The sequence below is a fragment of the Poecilia reticulata genome, linkage group LG13 (genome assembly GCF_000633615.1).
Source record: "Poecilia reticulata strain Guanapo linkage group LG13, Guppy_female_1.0+MT, whole genome shotgun sequence".
Lineage (NCBI taxonomy): Eukaryota > Metazoa > Chordata > Actinopteri > Cyprinodontiformes > Poeciliidae > Poecilia > Poecilia reticulata.
In genome coordinates this window covers 1,883,427-1,909,455 of record NC_024343.1, presented here as the reverse complement: position 1 = coordinate 1,909,455, position 26,029 = coordinate 1,883,427, and the positions used below count along the sequence as shown (strand labels likewise).

General features: G+C 38.8%; 1 protein-coding gene across 1 annotated transcript; it reads right to left on the bottom strand.

Annotated features, from left to right (window-relative positions):
- Positions 1–22,344, bottom strand: tada2a (transcriptional adaptor 2A). Its single transcript, XM_008424918.1, has 15 exons — positions 22,214–22,344; positions 21,646–21,752; positions 20,089–20,148; positions 19,902–19,993; positions 18,432–18,589; positions 17,481–17,569; positions 17,235–17,307; positions 17,088–17,151; positions 14,701–14,744; positions 9,600–9,710; positions 7,526–7,597; positions 6,043–6,175; positions 5,647–5,690; positions 4,430–4,509; positions 1–335 (listed from the first exon to the last, which is right to left on the bottom strand). Exons 1-15 carry the CDS (start codon positions 22,236–22,238, stop codon positions 150–152), a joined length of 1,338 nt encoding a protein of 445 aa, XP_008423140.1. The 5' UTR covers positions 22,239–22,344; the 3' UTR covers positions 1–149.
- Positions 22,345–26,029: the final 3,685 nt, after the last annotated feature.

Below are 26,029 nucleotides of genomic sequence, written 5' to 3'. Positions count from 1 at the left end.
AACRCAAACACGACATTTTATTATGTGTAAAAACTGACAACYACGACATGATAACACTGGAAAATAAAAACACTTTTAAAAACACTGTCAGTCTGAAGAGGATTACAGCAGAATGAACCTCTGACCACAGTCCAGCATCCTTTGCACTCCTATGCCTTGGTGATGTATCCCTCTTTGATGAGGAAGTCGTAGATTTTGCGAGTCTTGTTGACGTCGATCTTGATCAGCGCTCGGGCCTGCGCCAGCCGCAGCCCGCCCTGCCGCCTGCACTCGTTGAGTAAAGCYTGTTTGTACTCCAGGTAGGCCCCCGGCACCAGCCGCACCACCTGGCACAGCTACGCAAACACACRGGAAGAAACAAAACAAAAGTGTGTTTTTATGGCTGCTGTACGCATCAGGAAGAATTACCGTACAGGAAGTTGATCAACATCCCGTTTTAGTTTATAAAAACTACAAAAGCAGAGAGCGAAGGGAGTCTTTCAGCAGTAAACTAGGGATTATTTTAGTAATCGATTATTCTGATGAAAAACTGGAACATTCTGAAGATTTTCATTTTCATGCAACATCTTAAGAACAAATATTTGATTGCCTTCAACATAATAACAGCTTCAATTTAGTGAATTTGAAACAAGTGAAGCTAAAACTATTTTGGGTAAAACATGTTTACAAAAAAGGTGTTTTTATCTAAAATGAAAAATTTATATTTTGAGTATTGTGCGTATACATATTTATAAATTTTTTTGGTTGAATTACTGCTCTGAGTGTGTTCTTTCAGCAAATGGCCTTTTTTAGAGTCTGTATGCTCCAGTTAATGATTAATCGATTCTTAAATTAGATGGGGATTACTTTAATCATCGATTAATCTGATCAGTTGTTTCAGCCGTACAGTAAATTCCCAGTAAAACTCAGGTATAAAAAAACAAAGCGCTTACATCATGCCGAGTCTGACAATATCTTTAAATCAACATGTTGCTACATGATAAATTGTAAAAAACTAACCCTGTAGGACGGTGGATCAGCTCCCTCCATATCTTGGCAATCTAACTAAAGTCCAGAGGATGTTCAGGGTTTTAGAGATTTATTTGTAACCATTCCCTGACTTATTTTCAATAATCTTTTCTTGCTTGGAGTGTTATGTCTTTATGCTGCAAATCAGTTAATACTGATTAACCAGTGAATTTTACCTTCCAGACACAGATGTCTTTAAACACACACAATGCACTCAGGTGATCTCTATCCAACCACCACCAATTGACTGGACCTCTGTTGAATTAGGTCTGTCACTTTAAAAGGGGTGAAAATTTATGCAGTCACTAATTCCATGTTACATGGTTATGTTAGTCCTTATTTTGTACAAATTTTACATTGACAAAGTTTCTTTAGTTAATATATTGTCAAAAAARCCAATGTTTTATTAAGGTCTATTTTGTAAAACAGTGACTAAAAACAATGAATTTAAGCACTAGTTGGATAACAAATATATTTAAAAAATGCTCAAATTAAACTTAATTACTTTCATACCCCAGCATACTGTAAAAAAATGCATCTTTTGGATACAAGATTAAAGAAAACTAGAAACTTTCTGAAGAAATTTAAAACGGGTCCTCCCAAAGTGTGCCTGTCAGTTGGAACCCAGCGTTCCGATGCTAGAATTAGCATAAATGCTAAAGTAAGCTACAATGTACTCAATAGCATGTGGAGAGTCACGAGCATCTTGAGTAACATGAATTGACTAAATTCAATATGTTAAAATTAGTGTATAACATAAAATTAGCCAAAATGCGAATGTTAGCCTAAATGCTTCCAGTGGCGTGTGGGGCATCACAAGCATGTTGTCTTACATTGACTTCCTCCATTCAGCTTAATAAGCAAGGCTAATAAATAAACAAAATAGCTAAAAAGCTTATTTTAGGGAAAAGGCTACTGCTAATGTTTGTGCTAATGCTAAATCACTGACTTCTGATTTTTACTTTTGCAAAAGTAAAAATCAGACATTTACTTTGTGGCACTTGATTACCAGAAAATCTCTTAGCAACAGATTAACAACAAATATTGTTATTGTTCCAAAAACATAAGATTTCTTCTCCTCTTTTGAAATACTTCGTCTTATGCTACTTAACATGTAATGTGCTTTTGGTGAATTTGGCAGAAAAATGAAAATGTTTTTTTTTTTGTCATTGATGGTAAGTATGTTCTAAAACASACATTCAACACAAATGTAAAAATCCGATTTATACTTCGTGGCAGTTCGTTACCAGCAAAAAATGGTCATCTCTTAATATTATTAATTATAAAACATGAGCTCTTTTGAAATACCGCTTATGTGCTTAAACACAAGAATATTACAGTTGGTAAATTTTGCAAAAATAAAAATCAGGTGTTTACTTCGTGGCATTTCTTTACCAGAAAATGCGCTCATCTCTTAGCAACAGATTAACAACAAATATTGTTATTGTTCCAAAAACATAAGATTTCTTCTCSTCTTTTGAAATACGTCTTGTCTTATGCTACTTAACATGTAATGTGCTTTTGGTGAATTTGGCAGAAAAATGAAAATGTTTTTTTTTTTTTGTCATTGATAGTAAATATGTCCTAAAACAGACATTCAACACAAATGTAAAAATCTGATTTATACTTCGTGGCAGTTTGTTACCAGGAAAAAATTCTCATCTCTTAACACCAAATTAATAACAAGTAATGTTATTGTTTATTGAACATAAGCTATTTTGAATTACTGTTTATCTGCTTGGACACAAGAAATTTACAGTTGGTAAGTTTTGCGAAAGTAAAAATCAGATGTTTACTTTGTGGCACTTGGTCACCAGAAAATGCGCTCATCTCTTAGCAACAACAAATATTATCGTTCCAAAAACATGAGATTTCTTTTTCTCTTTTGAAATACTTCTTGTCTTGTATTATTTAACAAGAATTGTGCAGCTGTGAAGTTTTAGGTTTTGTTTTGTTTTTTGTCATTGGTGGTGAATATATTATAAAACAGACATTCAACACTAAAGTAAAAATCTGATTTATACTTTGTGGCAGTTCGTTACCAGCCAAAAATGGTCATCTCTTAATATCATTAATTATAAAACCTGAGCTCTTTTGAAATACCGCTTATATGCTTAGACACAAGACATTTACAGTTGTTAAATTTTGCAAAAGTAAAAATTAGGTGTTTACTTCGTGGCATTTCTTTACCTGAAAATGCGCTCGTCTCTTGGCAACAGATCAACAACAAATATTGTTATTGTTCAAAAATCATAAATTTACTTTCCTCTTTTGAAATACTTCTTGTCTTATGCTACTTAACATAAAATGTGCTTTTGTTGAATTTGGCAGAAAAGTGAAAATGTTTGTTTTTTTTGTCATTGATGRTAAATATGTTCTGAAACAGACATTCAACACAAATGTAAAAATCTGATTTATACTTCGTGGCAGTTCGTTACCAGGAAAAAAAATGCTAATATCTTAACACCAAATTAATAAGTAATATTATTGTTTATTGAACATAAGCTATTTTGAAATACTGTTTATCTGCTTAGACACAAGAAATTTACAGTTGGTAAGTTTTGCAAAAGTAAAAATCAGATGTTGAAATGCCTTACATTGTTGGCATTTCAATGTTCTCTTATGCGTTGCTATGGCAGGGCCCAATGAACTAAAGTTAAAGTGCAACAAAACACTGTTATGAAACTAACTAAGGTCTAAGTTAAAGATCCACAGAGAGTCACGGTGAAATAAACATTTAGGCAGCATCAGGCAGGAAGTTTGGCCCTACAGGCTGCTTCTGCGACAGAACAAAACTTTCTAACCTTTCTAACACCCGACTGCAGATGAGCCAGAGATTAAATCACTGAGATTAATACTAGGGTTTCGGGTGACTATGGCAACAAATAACTTGGGGAGTTCTTGCAGCAAATGTTCCCGAGCAACACAATAGCAGCCTTGGGTTGGTTAACTGAATAATGAAGCTACTTGTTAATTTTTACAGGAGCTTTGAAAGCATGAATACACTGAGATTAAACAGTCTGATGCTCACAAAATTTCCTGATAAAGAGAAAGCTGAGTCTTTATTGATGATTCTCTCCTTCAAGTCTCACATAAAGGGACAATTTCTTTCTTCTGAGTTAAATCTCATCTTTCTTTAGAGGCTAGAAAAAGACCTGGATGTGCTACTTTTATACGGTGCATGACCTGTGGAGGTCATGGTCACTCCTGGAAAAATGCCGTTCTAATCTCTTATRATTACCAGATAAGGTTTTATGGAAATTTAGAGGTAAACCTTTGGCTTAGATCATTAGAAAACAGTGAGCAGTCTCCTTTCTGCCTATGCAGACAAATACCGGGACTTGGCAGCTTTTCTCAAAGTTCCTCCTATAGATGTCCACAAGATGGACGCCTGCAGTGTGTGAGGCTGTCATGGCCGTACCTCCTTCTCACGCTCGTCGAGCTTCTCTGTCCCTGGAAGTCCGGTCAGGTTGAGAGGAGGCGCGCTCCGCCTGCCTGTTGCTGAGCAGCAGACATGTAACAACGTTTAAAACAGTCAGTTCACACAACTACGCTGCTTTAAACATCAGACAACAGACTGTTCACTGTCAGGGGAACAAAACRTTACAAAGCGTGAAAAGGTTAAAAATAATAATTTCTTAACTTGTGATTTTCTCCACTGACTTAATGCGGTGAAATGCGGCTTACTGTGTTCTAAAATGTTCAGTTTCACAATATGCTACTGTAATAAAATATGACTTATCTCAACAGGGCTCTGTAAACCTGCCACAGAGCTTAGCATAGCTTACCTTAGCATGGTACAGTATAGTATATGYCTAGTGTAGTGTAGCACAGCACAGTTTAGCATTATAGCCTAGTATAATATAGTAGAACAAAGCCTGACACAGCATAGTATAGTCTACTATAGGTTAGCGTAGCATAATATAATCAAGTATAATACAGGATAGCATAGGATAACACAATACAGTCAAGTATAATGAAGCATAGTCATAGTACAGCACAGTACAGTATAGTTTAGTATAGTCTGGTATAGCATAATACATAGCATAACATAATGTAGTCAAGTATATTTATAGCAACATGGAATAGCATAGTATAGCCAGGCATAGCAGACTATACTACTCCAGGCTGTACTAAACTATTATCTATATTTGCTATATACATATAACTTATAGTATATGCTATATGTTTAGCATATACTAAGAATGTACTATGGAATAACAGTGTAGCAGTGCAGTCTAGTATAGCATAGGAAAGCATATTATAGCATTGTATGGCGTAGTATAGCATACTTTAGCATAGTTTCATATAGTCTAGTAGAGTCTTGAATAGATCTATAATACTGCAATACCATCTGGGAAATTCTGTCTCATTTAAATAAAACTAAAGGTCTAGAGACATGAGAGTTTTGCCAACTCCTGCACATGCAGAGATGTAGGAGGGTCCAATTTAAGCTCTGGGAGCAAAAAGAACCAATGCTATTTTAAACGAGAGAAAAAGCTGAATAAATATGTGCGCGAAAGTGTATTTTTGAGTATTTAAGGAGAAAAGCTCTATTGTTACGGGTGAGCCCTGGAGCCATGCTGAGATGACACAGAGGATGGAGGGCAGAGGAAGACTAGGAGAGAAACTTCCTACCTGACACCGTGATTGTTGTGACGGCTGGAGTGACGCCAGCATCTCTGTAACAAAGGGGAGGAAGAAAAAGTCTCATTATCTCTGCTGCTGTGTTTATGCAGACACACATCCCACTTTTATGCAGCCTCTCTGTTCACTACTCTCACTCTCACTCCAGAATGTCATCAAAAAAAAAAGAAAAAAAAAAAGATGAGTCATTCCGTTTGAGAGGTTTTATTTAGAGGTGGAAGTTGGACGGCAGACAGTGGAAATGACGACGATGAAAGAAAAGAAAACAAAACAAAACGAAACCGGAGTGGCGCGTGTTGAAATGGCAGCACACGCTAAGGTGAGGATGGGGCTTATTGCAGCATAGCATAACACGCAGATCAGCGCGCAGAGCCGTCGRACGCTCACATGGCTGCCTGCTTGCTGAGCCACTGCTGACACGCTCTGCCGTCCTGGATGTACTGCAGAACGTCATTCAGCATGGTCCTCTTCCTCCGCTCGTCCTCACGCATCCTCTTCACTCGCTCGTACACCTTGGCACCTGGTGGATGGAAAACGAACGAGGAAGAGTTCAAACGTGGAGCCACAGCAAGCTGGTAACTGCTGCAGACAACAGTGGAAAGCAGTGCAAAGCATTGCCATACGGGTTAATGCAACAGTAACCAGCAAAGGAATGCCACCTTAAATGTTTTCGGTTTGTTTTTATTTATTATATATCTATATGTTTCAGTCATTTTTAACCTTTCTTTACACAAGTAAAAAAAGAAAAGAAAAAACKCAATGCTGTAAAGAAAAACAAAAGAAGCAAAAGCAAAAAAAAAAAGCTAGTACAGAAATAAATATTTAAATTCCTGCCAATGGCAAGAACACAAAGCGTAGAGTGAAAAAATTATCAGCTTATGTTACTTTTTTAYACGTACATCGTCATTAGGTCTGTCACTATAACATTTTGCTGGACGATAAATTGTCCCAGTAATTATTGCGATAAACAATAATATTGTTTCTTTGAGGCCATTTTAAGTAAAGTGTCAACAGTAGAATAGCAATGAAAGTTCAAGACTAATAAACTTTAGTTTTGTAAAGGACACTAAACATTGGTATAAACATTGAATATCCTAAATAATACATGACAACCAAAATCAATAAATAAAAACAGAAATGAAAAACATAAAATGGATGCCAATCTGTCAACAAAACTGCCATTCAAAAAATATCAGTCATCAAAATGGAAATTATTGAGCTCATTTTAATTCCTCATGTGGTTAATCGATTAATTTMTTTTGCGACTGGTTAAACATCATCTAAATCAAAAATCTGTCCTGTATACTTTTCTAATACATATCTCCAAAGAAATCCAACTGAACCTGGAGACAAACTAAATGTTAAAGGAAGATTAAGAAAAATGACAAAAGTTCATCTGAATTTGTGTGTGTAATATTTCCACTTGAAGACACAGTTTGACCTTTGGATCGTAGACGATGTTGTTGCTTCAACAGTGTAGGCAGCTTTTTCATAACTGAGGCCATTTCCCAACATTTATCGTTAAAGTCGGGCAAAGATTTAAGATACTTATCTCTTTTAGAGAGTAAAATTGTGTTGTTGGAGTACAGAGATTCTAGGACATCCAAAAATTCTCAGCTYATCTTTCCTAAATAGCCACAATTATAAAACTACACATAACTTTTGATATTTATATTGGAAAATTCATATATATTCAGAAAATGTGTCTGCAATTGTTGTAGAAATCACATCTTTCTCTCAAATGTCCATAGAGTGCAGGGATGTTTAGAAAATGTGTCCAGTGTCCTGAATATGAGAACCATAAACAAACACTCAGGTTTATACTTGAMGTTTTTGGTCCCAAAAAGTGAAAATTTCAAACTCAACTCACTGCAGAAGGACTTGATTCCTGCCTTCCTGTATTCCTGCAGCCTGCGGATCTCTCTCCTCAGCTCGAACTCAACTGTGAAGAGGAAGAGTTGAAGGTCGCTTAAGCACATCTGCACAGACTGATTCATAAACAGAACAATAGATGCACATTCAGAGCCGCAGACTGTTTGAGTGGAGCCCTCCAGACACTCTGGTAGATGCAAAAATTGAGTTAAGTCCTTCAGATGGCTGAATAAATACAATAAAAGTCGGATTTTTATACAAGTTCAAGTCAAGATGGATTTTATTTTCTCTTCAACAATAAAAAAACCCCAAAAGCATAAAGTAAAACGAAGTGACTATCATCAGGACTGTGGTGCTACAGACAGAAGCTGAGTCTTCATTACAAATGTGCGCAAAACTTTAACGATATTTGGATAAAGTTAAAATGACAAAATTTTGCAATCGCTATGTTTTCATTAAATAAGAAACAAAATAAAAAATAAAAAATCACACGTGAATAAACTGGTTCACATGATAAGTCAGTAAAAAAACAACCCACATCATCATCCTCCAACTACTTCCTGTWGTCGTCTTCTTTGCGGTTTGTGTCAGTGGCAACACCTGGTTGTTGATCACATGACTCGTGATCCAAAAAAGTGTTTCCTATGGAGTTTTGTGAAATAAACCAATTTTGATATGGCCAAAAAACACCTCATCCTGGCACCAAAACTTTTTATAGAGAAATTTGTTTGTTTTTTTCAAAATTGCTGTATTTCCATTAAAAGAATTTATTTTCTTACTGTCAAACTGCGCAATTATGTGGCTAATGGAAACACAGCTAGAGGAAAAAACAACAAAAATGTTTGCCAAGCGCTCCAATTGTCATCATGCCTCTGCACATGCCTCCAGAAATCAAGGAAAAATAAGAAATATTGAGGAAGTATTTTATGWATTCTTCCTCACGTATTCTAAGCCTGGCGGGCACCAGGCTACGTGCTGTCTGTTTATTTTAAATAGTTTCTTATAAACCTAGAATCCCTACCACCAAACATAGCAGCTTTTCTGGGGAATCTGGGTTTCTAAGTTGGCTTCCGAGAAATGGCTTCATCCTGTATGAGTGGCCTTTCAGCCCGTGTCGGTACAGGACTCATTTCAATGGTGAGAACAAGAACAACATTAGTTTTAGATTTATAGAAGGTATTTGCCCTTTTCTCTCAGGATGAAGGGCACATCTTCCATCAAACAAGTTCATCCATCCAGATCCTAAACGGTAAAATGGCTGGGCAAAAAACTGATGTGTGTATTTATGCTTCAGGTGACAACAAACATATAAAAATGGGGATCAGCAGGAAACAGTTTTCTGGTGTTGCTCAATGATGACAATGAGAACTCTACATCTACCAATGCAGGAATGGAAATAAGGTACTTTTCTTATTCTTAAAATATATTTTTCTGAAAATTGTTAAAACAAAAAACCAGTCAGCTCTCAAGTAATTTCAGTCAGTCTCAAGCGTGCAGCACCTGCTGCAGATAGAGAAGCCTTCACACACTCACACACACACCCTGTTCTCTATGATCAGCAGAGACACAGGGACGTTTCAGAGCTAACGCTGTGTGTCAAAGCTTGAACAGGAATGGCAGATCATGCCACACCAGACACAGTCGCTGCTGTGTTACATGTCCATCAATTACTGAACGCAAACATGCCTCCAAAAAGCAGGTGTGTGTTCAGGCAACACCAAATCATCCCTGGTTGGGTTCACTGTGAATAAATAAGAGCGAGATGACATCCTGAAGTGCGAYATCTGGRGCAAGAGGTATAGAAATGTGCGTCTTCTAAATAAATTTAAATCTCGTAAAATCCAAATAAAAACTTAAAGAAAAAACATTTCTAAAGATTAAATAMAATAAGAAAATATCCACACACTTTCTAAAAACAGAAAGAGGTAATGTCACTTGGTCTTCCCACCAGGATTAAAAGTTACATCTTTTCAGAGTGAAAATCTGAAAGCCAGGTTTACTCRGTCTGGGCTCAGTCTTGGTGAAGAAACTCTGCATGCTCACAGGTGAACGCGCCAGGTGCAAATACTGACGTGCGTGACTTTCGATGAATTTGTCGTGTTCAGTCGGTCCGACCACTCTGGCGAACCGCCTCATGACCTCATACAGCTCCTGCACCTCTTTCGGGTAACATCGCTCCAACACTAACAGGAGACAGAGAAGAGAGGACAGGAATGAGTGGGCAGCAGATCCAGGAGAATACAACTCAGAAACATGAAAGAAGCGATCCACCCCCTCAGGAGCAGTTTACGACTTCTGCTGCTTCAGCTGGAAAGTCATTTAGTTTGTTAGTTAATGGACAGAGAACAAACCTGTTACCTTAATGTCACTCAATGGCTTTTAGGGATGCTCTTACCCACTGTTTTTCTAAGGTATAAAAGAAACTTCAAGCTGCAGCACCTAACTTTTATTAAAAAGTGTTGGTTTTTTACACATTTGTTTAAACTATGTTTTAAAAGTATGAGGCAGACAATCTGTGAAAAGATCGAGCTCCTCCAACTCCTCCCTGAGCTGCTATTGCCATTAGCAGAAATGCATAACTGATGATCAGAAATAGCCAATCAGAGACGACCCTGTTTGGCAGGAGGCGCTGGCAATCAGGAGGCCCYGCCAATCAGGGTCGTGCCCTGCTCAATGTGCTAGTGGCAGAGAAACCACTGACTGTTCCAGGAAAACAATTTTTCCRCCATCACCGTGGTCATGCTAACTRGCCTTAGCAATCAYGGCAGGGTCTGCWGTGGGGGAGGAGCTGTARCATAGCAGAGAGCAAAGATGGAAGGTGTGAGCAGCACATACACAAGCTTGATTCACAGTACTAMGATCCTCCTGGCTCTGATTGGTTGTTTCTCAAGTTGTGGTTGTTTTAAATAATCTGATAGGCTGACATAGGTTTTAGCTGTGCGCTACACTGCCCCCTATGGTCTGGCATGTTTTAAACAATGCTCGGGGGCGGATTTGTGTGGGTTCGTGTGGATGAAAACTTTTCTGAAAGCGATCCCGTGTTTATGATATTATCTTGTTAAACAAAGTGGTGGAGATATTTGCCCAGCTCCGTGTGTACAGGGCATTAATCACATATTATGACAATTTAAGTGTATTTSAACTTCAGTATTGGCACATTCCTCCCTGTTTTTTTGCCAATATCACTTTTGGCAAATAGTGACTTGGACCATTATTTTAGGAAGGTGACAATATAGAATTGTGACTGTGTGGATTAAAGAAACCCCAATAAATTTCAACTTTTGCACCAAATTTCTGTTTAAAAAACGAACAATAACAAAAGTGATTTTATCAAATGCATCAATGAAAACTTGGGTTTATAACCAATAAATATGAAACATGGATAACGTTTGGGCTCCCCATCTAATACCCAACACAGAAAAGATGTTCTCATTTCTAAAATAAGTTTGCTGAAAATAAACAAGCATTTGATATAATCAAATAATTTTATTGCATTAATTAAAGACTAAAACATAAGAGCCYAACAGACCAAAATAACTGAACTCGGGATCACATTTAGACTGTGAAAAACGCACATTGTTGACAGTGATTCATGGTCCGTTTATGCTATTTTCCCATCGCCACTTCCACCTATTTATGCTCGACACGGGGGGATGGCCGAAGGAAAACAGCGACAACTTCCCGACCTTTTATCCTCRGCTTGTGAAACGATTCAGCGCCGCAGTCAACGGAGTTGATGGAGGTCCAGCTACTTTTTAAACCACAGGAATTGTTTAGGAATCAAAGTATGACTTCAAGAGACCCGGCGGGTAGATTTAGCACATTGGCGGGGGGATACACGCCCATGATCAGAATAAAACCCTGCCTGTGCGCTGCTGTTGCACCTGTTATCACGACCGCTCTGTGGAGACGGGGCTGATACGATCTCCTGAGGCAGCTGCAGGGAACGAATTCTCTCCTTGCAGCTGAATGGATCTTCGCTCCTCATCCAAAACCACTGATTACACAAAAAGCTATTAACACTCAGGMTGTCTTTACACAGCTCAGCTTGCGTAATACAGTCAATACAAAGATCTTTAATTGYCAACACTATGTATGAGTTTGCCTCTCAGAGCTCTCAATCTGGAGAGGGGAAATATTGAAATCACTAATGTAGCAACATTTCAAGGTGATAAAAATAAAACCAGCACCGGTAACTGCTTGATAAAGTTAGATTTTTAATTCTCCTCTTCCATTAATTTATTTGGAATGTGAGAGGTGACATTATTAGAACATATTAATTTCTGAAGTGCACTGTTTCTGATCTGCTACAGGAAAAAAACGGATCAGCTGCATTAAAACTGATTATGAGTCTACAGTTTAAAACTGCACCTGCACTGTAAAAACACAAAATCTTACCAAGCAAATTTGGTCKAATGTCTAGAGCAAATACACTTAAAATAAGGCAAAACTAACTTACAAATAAATTTTCAGAAAGATAGTGGAACTTTTTTCTATGTCAAAAATTCCGTAGTATTTATGAATAAATACTAGGTCCTTTGGCAGATAATTTCACTTATAATAACATGAGAAAATTTTTTGTTATAAGTGAAATAATTTATCAATGGAACTACTATAAAGCCCCAGGTCCCCAAAAAACTTAGTCCTAGGTTTAGGACTAAGATGTGAATTCAGTTTAGGTTGGGCTTCGGGTTAGGCATGTGCTGGTAATGGGTTTGGGTAAGAGTTAGTTTAGAGAAATGTATTGAAAATGAATGGAAGTCAATGCAAACTCCTAATATGCATAAAAATATAAACTTATGTGTGTGGTGTGTATGTTAGAAATCCTGGCTGAAATCCTGTAAGAGGATACAGAGGTTGTCCTAATGCTAGGYTAACTTAAAAACACAGCAATAAAAAAAAAATACTGAACAACTGTAAGCACACACCTGTAGTGCTTTAGATTGAAACATTCATGGGTTAGATTTGCTTGATCAAGAACCAGACCTAAATCTAGCCGAGAATCTGTGGTAGTAGCTGAGAGATGATAACATCCACTGATTCTCTCCATCCAATCAAACTGAACTTGAGATTTTATTGCCAAAAAACATCAGCAAAAAACCCCAAAKGCTGCCACTGGAACAAAAGGTGGTTCTACAAAGTTATGGCCTTAAGGCGGTATAAATGTGTGCCACATCTATTCGTTTCCAGCTTAGAATTTTTTTAAACACTTTGTGCTGTTTCTCTTCTGCTTTTCAATTTGTGATGGCCTATCACATAAAACMTTCAAGACCAAAACAGAGTACATTGAGGTTTGTGGTTGYGGCGAAGCAAAATGCCACAAAGTTTCAGGGGGATCAATAATTTTATAAGAAACTGTATATATWCAAGATTTACAACTCGTTCAATAACCTAAATGAGGTGCATTTTGGATGTCTTATTTACTGCAGAGGAAAAACCTCAAACTCAATAAAGCATTCAGCAGCCTTGCTGCATGGAAACAGAAACTCATCTCTTTTCTGCATGATTTGCCAGAGAGACGCTCCGCTGGTGAGTGTTCACACATTTAACTCCCTTGAACACGGATACACACTCTGAGACTTGTTGTGTTCGCCTGAAAGCTTCGGCCGCGTTGCCGAGTAACAAGACGAGTGTCGGAGCCCGAGAGGAGAGGCTTCTTTTGTGGGTTCAGACTGCGGCGTGTGTGAGCGTTAATTAACAGCTGCCGTCTCCGGCTGAGCCTATGAAGTCGTGCTCCTAACTGAGCACCGGACACACACGCACGCACGCACGCACACACACACGCACACACACACACACACAGGGAGGAGACCAGACCTCCATACTGGACCCAAACAGCCAACGACAAGCGGACTGACGGGTCGCGAGAGACACCACCACTCCCATGATCGCATGTGACAGATGCATGAACGCGCACATATACACACACGCGCTTTTTGACAGTCTCCATGGCAACCGGTGTGCAGCTCCAGTCTGAGTTGGCTTTTGTCTTGAAAAGGCTGCAGAGATAAGGCAGCAGGGGCTAACTGGTGGACTGAAGGGAAACGTCAATAAAAGATGAGGGGGAACTGTTCCGACTCCAGAACCGGGAGCGGACTCTGCRGAGCAACACATGGCGAGGCGGCACGGCGAGGAAAGTTACGAGGCACTATAACCGGACAAAATCTTTTCGCGGCGCAAGCTCGCCATAAAAATCTAAACCCAATCTGCTCCATCTCTGCAAGGAATTATATCACTGAGCCCGGTGAAATCCAACCTGTAACAGGTGGAGGATGCGGCCGTCTCTGCAGCAACGCCCTTCAAAACAGGAGAGTGAGGTTATGCCGATGTAACCTCCCACAGCCCATACTRAMAGGAAGATTCACACATTTTTCTGTTTCTTTATAAAACATATATCATATTTTATGTTTGAAGTGTGAACATAGCTGTAATTATTTGTAGTTAGTGAAGGTTTTACTCATCCATTATGAGAACCGATGTGCAGAATGTATTCATGGTACAAAACAGGGAACAAAGTTAAAGCACAAAATGTTCTCCTGTTGAAGACATAAAAACAACAGAGCTATCAGGTTTCAGATTCTTAGCGCTGTCAATCAAGCTCATCTATGYAATGCAGATAGCCTCCCCCTTGCTGAGATTAATCTCAGAAATTTTCTAGAAAAGAAAAGAAAATTCTCAGAGCAAAGAGCTGAAATTTTTCTACATTTGAAACTGAGTGAATTTCCAAGTCGAAAAATKTTGACAAGTTCAAAAAATGACCAAGTTCTTTCTAGGAAATATGTGAAATAAATCTCAAAGTTTCAGAGTTTGTTTTTTTTAGGAAAATTACCCCCCTTTCTTTTTTCTTGTGTTTATGATGGCCCTAATACGCTGTCAGGCCATTTCCATCATTTAGGCAGAAAAACACTAATCTTAGCTCTTTAAGTTAAAAATGTACCTCTAGTCTTTTTTAAACAAATTGGACAGAAACATTTATTTCTGTATTTATCCAGGCTCAAATATAACTAAAAATAATGTAAACAGTCAAGGACAAATKAAGGTTATTACAGCACAGTTTTGTTTGCACACATCCTCCAGAAAGCAGAGCAGCGATTTGGCTGCCAGCTATGAAATGTCTGGCCAAGTTGTTGTGAATGACTCAGCAGAGCTGATGAGTTTCTGAAGGGAACTCACTCTGGAATTTGCGCAGGTTGATCAAACCGTGGTCTCGAATGATCCTGAAAGAGACAAACAGAGTGGTTCAGAAAAACGATCCTTTGATTGCTGAAGCAAACCTACAAGAAACCGTCACAAAATTAGAAATGGAATACACCAGGTGTAATTTTATCTCAGTATAAATATCAAATAAACTCCCAATAAAGCTGTCTTTTTATGGCGATCCTAAATCACTCTTCGGTCAGTTTGTCTATCCTGAAGCTGTGAGACGAACTCTTCAAACCCAGGATCTGGAAGGCTGCCAAAAACAGGACTACAATTACTAATACTTATTAGGCAGCAGTTGAACTTCAGGAGGAATCGGGYGATACAGGAAACCGTGGAGCCAGCGTCAACGTCGCCAATTCCTGGAAAGTGAAACAAGGCTACTGCTTTTTAAAGCAGTCTAAAGTCAGTTTCTACCAAACAGAATTCAGTGCTTTTATGGCCGGAGAAAGCTCAGAAATGTGAGTTCTGATGTTCGGCTGCGGAGCTCAAGGTCTGATCTTACAATCCTCTCTGACAACTTAGCAGAGATAAAATAGGAGCCTGGCTGTTTGAGGTAGCTGGGAAACGCTCTGCGAGCCTTGAATGCCATTCCACGGAGTTCAGGGAGCAGAAACTCGTTAAAGTTGACTCTGTGATGGATGCGAGGCACAGTGTGTAGTGACAAAGAGTGACAGCTGGCAGGACAACAACGGAACATTTATGTTCCTCCTAAAAGAAAAAAGAATGTTAAAGAACACCTATTATGCTTCCTTAAAAACAAGTTAAGAGATGTGCATGGGTTCTACAGAACATGTTCATTACATTTCTTGCACAAACTCATTCTCAGATAATGAAATGTCACCTGGTCACTCAGTTCTGCCTGTTTTGAGCTATGTTCAAAATKAGCTGTTTTAGGGTACTGTCGCTTTTATGCAAATAAGTTGCTTCTGGCCACGCCCCCAAACTCAGCATTCACACTATATACATGTAAAAAAGGGTCAACCAGCCAGCCCAAATTTGCAAGATCAAATGAAAAATGGCGTCAATCAACTGTAATTTTTAAGATATTGTTAAAAAAAAGGTTTCTATGGGTTACCAGAGATCAACCTGCTCTCCACACTGCAGGTTAACAAACTCTAACAACATTTATATAATTAAATGCTGCTATGTTTGTGCAGCTCATTGCCACTTCTGGAAACTGGATTGACTGGTGGAGCTTTGATGACATCTGGAAACATTTATTAATATCTTTAAAATGATAGTGAACACAAATACAAATTTGTTCTGCTCAAATATTTCACTTGAGTTGAAGAAAGTGGGAGCGGCCCACTTCACTCAGGTGTAGTCCGACCCAGAAGAAGAAGAGAAAGTCCCTGTTCTTTATTGGAGTTAATAAATAATGCACTCGTCTTTTTTCCAGCAGTCACAGTACAGAGCATATGGTGGAAAAGCCAAATGTGCTTGTAATAATGAAGTGGGCGGTGCTCGACTGTAGTTGCTACAAGAGAAAAAGAGACTGAAATCTTTGGTTCTAATCTGACAAAGCGCAAAATTAAAAGTTTATGAATATTTTGACGTTGCACTGTACTTGTGGACATTCAGGACGTCATTTTGTTTGTCCGACAGTTTTATTCTAGCAGTGAAAGAAATGTAGTTTTATTGTCATCTTAAGATGATTATTTAAAAGTTCAGTTTTCTTTGTTTTGACCAACACTAAACTCTACAAAGATATTAGTATTGGCAAATATTAAAAAAGACCAAAAAAAGAAAACGCTTAAATAATCAAATATTTATGTGATGATCTGAACAATTAAAGTGGAATGAGTAAATCTGCTAGAATTTCATGCGAACAGTGTTTAAGATAGAGGAGAAAATGCAGGGAAACAAAAAGACTAAAAGTGAGGATGCTGCTTTCTGTAAACCGGATTGTTCTTCAGGATTTAATTTTTTTTTTTTTATTTCCTTCCTGCTGGGAGAACGGGCATGTTGTCAAACAGACTGGCATTCACATGTTAGAGAAAAGAACAAATGCATTTCTAAATATATTCAAGGACTGAACAGACACCCTGCTGCTTGTAAATTCAACCTGAAAGACTAAAGGCACGGCAGCAAACAAATCGGCTTAAAATTAGCAACCCGTTCAGTGATAATCCCATCTACTCTGAACTGGCGGCTTTCGACAAAACACCAAACAATGTTATAAATACATCCATCCAGTGAAATGCTAGATGCTAAGTAAGCAGAGAGCTGCTGGAAAAGGTGTGAATTACTAATTGTAGCCCAGTGTAGAAAACACCAGGGCAAAGAATACAGAAGCTTCTGACGCCATCTGCTGAAAAACTGAGATCACTGCATTTTCACATGAAACAAACACCTACTTCTTTCTTCTTTGTCTCTCTTTTAATCTCGAGTGATATATATCGACGACTGCGAGCTTGAGAGCTGTGAAAGAAGCAGAAAGTTAAAGTGGAAGGTGCAAATCAGACAATATGATTTAAAAAAAAAAAATGTTTAAGTAGCCGTACCGTGCAGTATATCCGAGTCATCGTCCACAAAGTCGATGTCTTTCAGATCCCATTCTGCGTAGTTGTCAAACTCCTGGGAGAGAGACAAAAATGGCGTCAGGCTCTGATGAGGTCGCTATGACGACTCGCTGCCGGGTGACAACTCATGGTGTGAGTCACTATTTTCGTTAACATTTACTGCCGAGCCCTCTGGTGGCTGTTTAACCGATTCACTCGTCCGGACAGGTGAAGTCAGCTCAACCTCACCTCCATGAAGTCCGCCCTGGCTGGCATGTACCCTGCCATGTCCCGAGACAGAACCGAGTCAAAGGTCGGCCGGGGGGGGTCATCAGACGCTGTGGGATCAGAGGAATACATGTAAGAGGCAAAAATGCTTCAGTGGTTTGGCATTATTTACATTCTGGGCTCACATGGGCAGTAGCCCAGGGGATTACTTTTTGGGGGGCGTCTGCAAAATAATTTTTTTTATGAATGCAGATATTGTCATATCAGGTGAGATGTAATAATATTTGGGGGCTTTTATGAATATAAACAATACTCAAGTGTCTGAAAATGATGAAGTTACAGTCTCTTTTTTGGGGTCAAAATCTACCATTTTCAGTAGATATCATCAGTTCATGCCCAGTCATGCATGTAATATTGTAATATACTGTATTAGCAAAGGAATTTTTCTTTAGTTGATAGGGCACCAACAAACTAAATAATTTCCATCCCAGGGGCCAAAATCTAATCCATAATACAGATTATTTAAGGAATAGTGTGCAATCTGTGAAATCTTTATTGTTTGCTAAAATAAGAAAGAGGAGCTCAAGAATAAGAACCACAGTTTTACCAGAATTTAATGATCAATAATTTGGATTAAAAACTTGAAAATACGTGTAGCAAAAGCCAAGTAAAGCTTTTTATTTAAATATAAATTTTGTACAAGTAAAAAGCATGTTTCTCAAAAAAATTTATTTGAATCTTATATATGATGGAAGATAAAGTCTGGAATTGCAAACATTTTCCACACTTCACTTAGAAAATGACGTTTTATTAATTCCCATCATTTACAAAGCTACCTTGAAACACCGTGTCAGACTAATCTCATTAACCATCATTTCATAAGAAAATAATCGGAATATTGTGTCTCTTTCGAAGGGTTTTGTGTCCTGTTGTGAGAGAAAATGAAAGAGATAAAACATGGAAACGGCTTACGTTTGAAAGGAATGGCTCCGTCTGCATAGCAAGAGTCTTTTGCTTTCCGCAGGCTGAGCAAGGTGGAGGAGAAGAGCGGGTTATTGATGAAATTCTTCATGTAGTGGCTCTCGCATTCTTCTTTGGTTTTAGTGCGCATCTGATATGCTACGTCCTGCCTGGAGAGGTGAGAAAAACACAAAGATTCATCCTTCCGCTCCGCCGAGGATGGTTCGTCCAGATTTATGAACCGGTTGCTCCGGGTTGATGGGTTTAGGAAACACAGCGCAAATACTGTGTTTTTATTTATTGTGTTTAATTTAGGTTAAGAGTAGGAGACAACAAGATTGCATTCGACCAACTAAAAATGAGTTGGGGTGTTTGAATTGCTTGCGTAGTACGAGGTGGGTTCCTTCGAGTTTTAAAAATTCCCACAGGCTAATATTTCAGGAATTTTTAAAGCGGCAGCATTATGTATTTTTCATCCACACAGAGCCATTTAGCTCAGTTAAGCAACTGTGTTGGCTTCAGTTGCATATATCAAATATGAATTAAAAGAAATTTGACTTTGTAATTTAATGCCTTGAAATTGGGCCTCTGTCTCTTTAAAAACTCTTGCTTTTTCTGAAACTCCGCATTCAGGAAGTCATCACAACATGGCTCCTCTATTAACCTTTTAGCAATGAATTTACCAGCGTTTCACTGAGAAGTAGCTTCTATAATGAACTCAGCAGGCGTTTGCTAGTCTGAAGGAGCTGAGTGGAGGAGTTATGCGGGGGGTGGAGGGCGCTCTGTGAGGCGGAAGCCCCGAAACTTTGAAACTGGATCTCGGAGGAGGAGCTGCACCTTGAGGGCGGAGGAAGGTAAACCCAGGTGTTTTCCACAGCTGAATGGTTGTCATGGAGATTAAAGAATTTCTTAAATATGCAGGAAAGACTTAAGGCAACACTCCGGGTATGTTTTTGATGAAGAAATATCATTAAAAAATGATGTTCTTCTTTTGTTTCTTGAACATTTTTCACCTCTCATCCAAAAGTCTGATCACTTTAACAAAAATAACCCATCATAAGAAATGTACTGGATGGAAAAATATGTGGATGAGTAGACAAACAAATGGACGAAAGCTATTGTTTTCTAGCTGGAAACAATAAATGACAAAACAACCTTTGGTGGAAGAAGATTTCCTCACAGACCAAAACATCAAACTCATTAAAGTATCACAAACTGAACTCATTCAGCCGAGAGTGTTCACGTCTCCCCGGAAGGTCAAACGCTCGGCTTCGTGCTTCGTGTTGGGCTCTGAGCTACGACGCAAACATTTAATATTTAACCTGAGAGCAAACGGCAGCGGTGTGATGAAGAGCTTCAACCCCGAGGTCATGAAACCCAGAAACAAACCTTGAAACCTTAAATAAATGACACCAGAGAGTGTGGGAGAGGGGAAACAATCAGGCAGACAGCCTTCTCAAATCACAGTGAGGAAGTGCCCACCAGTTCCCAAAGCCGCAGTCCATGACCGCCTCCAGCAGCGCCATCTCCTCCTGCGCCGTCCAGCCTGGCTCCAGAACCGGGAAGTCCGACGTCTGCAGGGTGGGGAAGTAGAGTAACACAACTCAGAGGACTGTGTGTGTGGGGGCAGGGGGGTTGCAACATGGTGAAGTAAAAGAAAAATACTCACCATGATTTCATATTTGTGATCACTCTGATGTTTTTTGTACTCAAATCCCCTGGTGAAACACTGAAAGAGATCCACATGGTTAGACTGACTGAAGTCACTCTGACGTCCTACTGAAAAGACTTTTAAAACCAGGAAAAGATTCTCCTGTTCTGAAGCTTTTAACCCTCCAATGCGACCAGGGGGAAGCAGATGGGTTGTCCTCGGGACAAGATTTGATTTGTATGTTATTTCAAGAAAGTTCTTGCACCTTAAATATGTTAAAATCTTGTCTTTTTTGGGGGGGAAGTGTATGTGCAGCAATTTAAACTTTTTTGTAAGACCATGTTATGACTGAAACCTTTCAAATAAAGGCGCCACATAAATTCGTAACTTTAGCCAGGAACAATCTCAAGAAAACACTGCAAAATCCTGCAGGGACTGACTAATACCTGGAACCATTCAACACCTAAACTAGACAAATATCTGTGGAAGACTGAATCGATTATAATCTAATATAATAACTGTATGAGTCAAGATTATATATTACTACATATAAATTGCTCTTAGCAAGATGCTAGTCCTGCTATTTATAGAGGATTTTGTTCTTGCATATTTTTACACAGGTGTAATTATAAAACAAAAAATAATTCATCTAGGATTAAAGAAAACGCAATCATCTTTAAAAGAAACATGGGCTCCTATACACAAACAAAATGTTTGCAGCTTTTTGTTTTAGCAATGGGCACAATGCTACTCTAGAAATTTATACTGTATTAAAATAAATGAATGGCGACACAAAATTTCCCATGTAAAAGGGAATTTATTGGAGGTTAACAAAAAGAGGAGAGACTGTTTCAAATTTAGAAGCAGACCAAAGCCACAACTTTTAATCTGCTCCTCGCTACATTAGCAACCTTTAGTCCAAAGATAGATTATTACCTTCACTTATATGAGGTTGTCCACCTAGAAACTACACATTCCTGTTATGTCTCTATAATCACGCCCAATCATGGTCTACGAAGGAGCATCAGGGTCACTTGGAGCAAAAACAGATTTTTTTAAGCTTTTCTTTTACAGAATAAGGTCAAATATTGACTTGAAAAATAAAGTCAAAATGTTAAGAAAATTATGTCAAAATTCTGTTTTGTGATAAAAGTCAAATTATTGAAAATAAAGTAGAAATAATATCTTAAAGAAAAGGCAAGATGAAACTGTTATGTTCTTTCCAAGCTGTGTTCGTCCACAGGATGTGCTAAGAGAAGAAAACTGACATAATGACACACAACAAGAACCACTTCTGGAGCCACAGGCTGCAGACCCCCAGTCCCGAAGCTTATCTCAGTCCAGAGATATTTTAGGAGTGCTGAGGAGCCAACAACGTGCTTTATCTCTTTCATGCATAACACACAAGTTAATTTTAGCAATCAACACCAAACTCGACTAAAATCAAGTGCAGGAAAGTAAAAAAAAAAAAAAAAAAAAAAAACACAAGCATAAGAGAAGATAAATAGAACCATTCCCTATAAGTGGATTCAGTCAGAGCTCTGCTGATGAGCCACGTGTTTGTTATCCACTCACCTGGAGGCAGAGCAGAAACGGAGCTGGTCCACATTCTGCACACTTGATGTAAGGCTCAGTTAGATACGAAGAGCATCCTCTGCAGGGCGGCTTGTCAAAGGGATCATCTGCAATATTACAGGCGTTATGATTAAAATATCATGGTCACGGTTTACTTACTGATTATAGACTGCAGAACACTGATACATATAAAATATAATCATTAAATAGATATTCTGTAGTCAGTCAGAATTACAAAGGGGTTTAATTTAGGCTATAAAATAACATTTGGCTGAAAATTTTAAAGCTAGCTAATGTTTGTATTTAGTTCCTTATAATTAGCTTCGCGTTTGCGTCTTTATCGCTGCTTAACTGGTGTGGAATATCTTCAGCAATACCAAAATGTATGCTTTTATATTTTAAGGCTTTGAATGAAACATTTAATGCGCTTTCTTTATCTATGAATGCTAACGTTAGCATGGCTAACAACATAGAGCAACGGCTTGGAAAAACTATCATAAACACGCCAACACKGAAGGAACAGCTGCTGAATTTAATTTGTTGTCTATGTGTTTTTACAGACACTTACTTGTAAACGAYGCTAGACAGTCCATTTTAGTATGATTTTTGGAGAGAAAAAAATAAAATCAAAACCCCGAATTGAGGGTCAGGATTGATCTATTTCTCAAAGCTCAAGTCAAAGCTAATCGAGTGCATATGATTCGAGGCGGAGACTGTGGGATACACGAGTCCCAAGATTTTAATATTTTTAACATGCAGGATGAATGGACATCGTTGAGTGCATAAAAACAATATGTTTATGCATGCGCAGTACATTTAGATGCATATAAAAAGAAACGATTCCTAAACTTGTGATTAAAGAAATTGTTTTAAATGTTCATTTTTTGCTTAAACCTCACGACACATACACATTGCCTACTGTAAGCACTGGGTTGATTAGTTTATGTTGAAAAAATATATATTTGTAAAACGATGTCTTCTGCCTGAATTTGTTATTTTGCGATTGTATTTGTCATATATTTACTTATTTTCATTTTAGATTTTAAGATACCAGAATTTCAAAATAGCTTATTTTGTTTCGCTGGTGACATAATCCATACATATTTAATCAAATGTTATGATTAGTACATACTCATTACATACATAAACATGTATACAAATACACATTCGATATATTTAAGGAATGTTTCTATTCAGGACACAAGGAAAAGGTTTATTTCCCCCTTTTGCCACCAGGCGTCGCTCTTGCTCCAGTGTTACATATGAAAAATACCAATGCCTTGCAAGCCTTTGTTTTCACTCTCCGCACAGGCTACCTCTTCAGCCTTGTGTGTGGGGGTGTGTGTGCGTGTGTGTGTGTGTGCGTGCGTGCGTGTGCGTGCGTGTGTGTGCGTGTGTGTGTGTGCGTGTGTGTGTGTGTGTTAGCATTTCTCACCCTGTACGGTCCGTTTGTCCAACATATACTACATTGTGAGGACCCACTGCTCCTCATGGAGCAATGTTAAGTCCTTGTGGGGAGAGATAGTCATACTGTGTGTGTGTGTGTGTGTGTGTGTGTGTGTGTGTGTGTGTGTGTGTGTGTGTGTGTGTGTGTGTGTGTGTGTGTGTGTGCGTGTGTGTGTAGTTAGTTGGTTAAGCTGAGAAGTGGAAAGACATGAGATGGATATTACAGTTCATCCCAAAACGCCCCCATACTGTTTTTCGTCCTCAGTAGTGCTCTTCCAGGCCTGAGAATGGCATGATCCCCCCCCCCTTTAATATAATAAAGTAATAAATATCCTGTTCTAGATATTTTCCACAGGATCTTTCCAGTTCTGGCCCCTGAATCAAATCAGAACTCCAGCAGCAGTTCAAGCACTCCCTCTGTCTGCACAAAAGGGGATCCAGCAAAATGAATACCTCTAAAAGTTGACGCCTAGAACTGCAGCTTTGCTTCTGGTCCCACCACTTACGGTCCACAAGTGAGTTTATCTGACCACTGGATGTTAGTTTTCAATTTTTTTTTCTTTGCTTTGTTAGCTAAGTAAGAGCAAATACACACAGTAGGAGCTATAAGCCTCAAGAAATGAAAAGTTCTGCATRAACTTGGAAGTGCTTGTTAGGTTAAATGAACGTCCTCCTGCTCCCTGTGAGGACAATCCGCAGTGACAAGCGTGTTCAGCCCGGTAAAGCGTGCGTCCCGTCTCCCGACGCTCTGGGTCGACAGCGGACCTCGAGGGAGAGACTCATTGAGAGCGGCGGGGCCCGAAGCGCCACAGATACATGAGTAATAACAAAGTGGCTGTCCAACGCAACAGAACGGAGCATGATAAAGGGACGGTTGTACTTCCCCTCTCTGTGTTATTTCCAGCTCGCTGTTGAAACGGTTTGTTTGACAATCCTGTGGGAGCGTTACAATTTGTGTGTCTTTGAAAGGGAACTTCTCCTTTCTATGTGGCAGTTTGTAGTTTAACCAAATGAAGCCAGCCTATCCCTGTGTACTCTCTTTCAAAGTCTTTTGTTCTTCAAGGATGAACCAAACCAACCATTTCGTTCTGTCATTTGGACAATACCATTGGTTTAAGGTTGAGGGCCAACAATAGGCTGAACTGCCTTGAAAAGAAAAACATTCTCGTCCCCTCAGACCATACAGGCATTTCAACTATATAGGGTCCCTGTATTTTGGGTAGAAGAAGATCAAGGCCATCCATTGTCGGTTTTCAGTCTCGTATCTTGTTTTAAGAGAATTCCCTAAAGTGCTAAATGATGAAAATAAAAATGTCCGAACTGAGCACATCTCTGTGAAAACCCTTCTTTATTCAGTGACGTTACTGACCTGTTGATGAGAAAAAAAAATCTAAAACAAAACAATAAAAAATAGCATGTGTTTTCACAGGAGGCATGGGAACGCAATTCTTTCACAGATCATCTGTCTCAGTGAGAAACATATTATTATAAAAGTTACCTACTGTAGCTTTAACGTTTATGAGGACACCGGTGTCTTCATGGACACATTGTCTGAGCTCAAGATGGATGGATGGATGGATGGATGGATGGATGGATGGATGGATGGATGGATGGATGGATGGATGGATGGATGGATGGATGGATAGATCAAGTTTATTTGCTTAGCACATTTCAGCAGCAAGGTGGTTCAAGGTGCTTTACATAATAAAAACACAAAAATTACAAAGTTTCAGAAAAATACCATCAACAATTGAACAAACGTTACATTTTGATGAGCGTCATAACCAAAATCATACACATCAAATATGTTGGTCAATGTTTCATTCATTATGGTTTGTTGGCAACTCTAACCGGGTGGTTATTTAGTCCTGATTTAAAGGAACTCAGTGCTTCAGCTGTTTTGCAGTTTTCTGGATGGAGTTTTGAAATTAAAYTTTATAAACTTCTCAACCCAGTGTGTTTATCACAGTATTTGGTGTAGGCCAGTTACTTCCCGGACATTCACTTAGATTGTGAATCCATTGTATGATTCACAAATGTTGCTGAGMACCATAGCATTCAATCCAGTTTGYAAGTATTCTTGCAAAAGAGCTCTTTTTACGGGGAGGRAGTAGGAGTGAGATTTTAACTCCTTCTATTCATTCGATAGATTTGACAGAGCAATACTCTTAGCTGCAGCCAGTCTAAAATGCCCAAGTCAGCATATGTGGAAGCAAACCGTATCAAATCACATCTTGGCTGGCAATGCAAGGAAGACCCCAATATCCACATTAACAAAGAAAATGTTCAAGTTCTCTCCACTGCAGCATCAGCGTCATCATCATCATCGTCGTCTGTGCAAACAACCTGCTGTCTCCCCAAACCCCCTTCTTCCTCTGTCCCTCACACCTACAGAAAGGCCCTCAYGCTGCTAATTCACTTCAAAGGCTGACAGGCGAGGGCTTTCTCTGTTACAGGCGTGTGCCAGATTAGGTGGAGGCGAATCAAAAAAAGACTGCCCCCACCCAGTTACATTTTTAAAACCCCCCCTGGTGTCTGGCCACTCCTCTGCCTCAAAGCACTCCCCAGCTGCCGGGGTTTGAATCGGAGGGCCTCCCTGAAGAAAGAAAGGGGCATCTGGCACACGCCTTGGAGGCGAAGAGTAAAAGAAAAAAAAAAAAAACGCGTCAAACTGCTGCTTTCAATAAAATATACCACTACTCATACTACTTTCTGATGATTCACGAACTCCATCTCGGAAAATCTGCAGTATTTGCTTTTATCGCCATGACCTAAAAGTGTGCATATATATTTTTTAATGTTGACTGTGTACTTTTTTAAATTACACTTTCAGACTKRRRWTTTTTTTTAAAGCAAGCTATCTCCRTCTGTAACTGATTAGCAGAGTTRCTTAAAAGAAATTACCTTTTTTTTTTGGGGTGACTCGTTAAGATCGTTA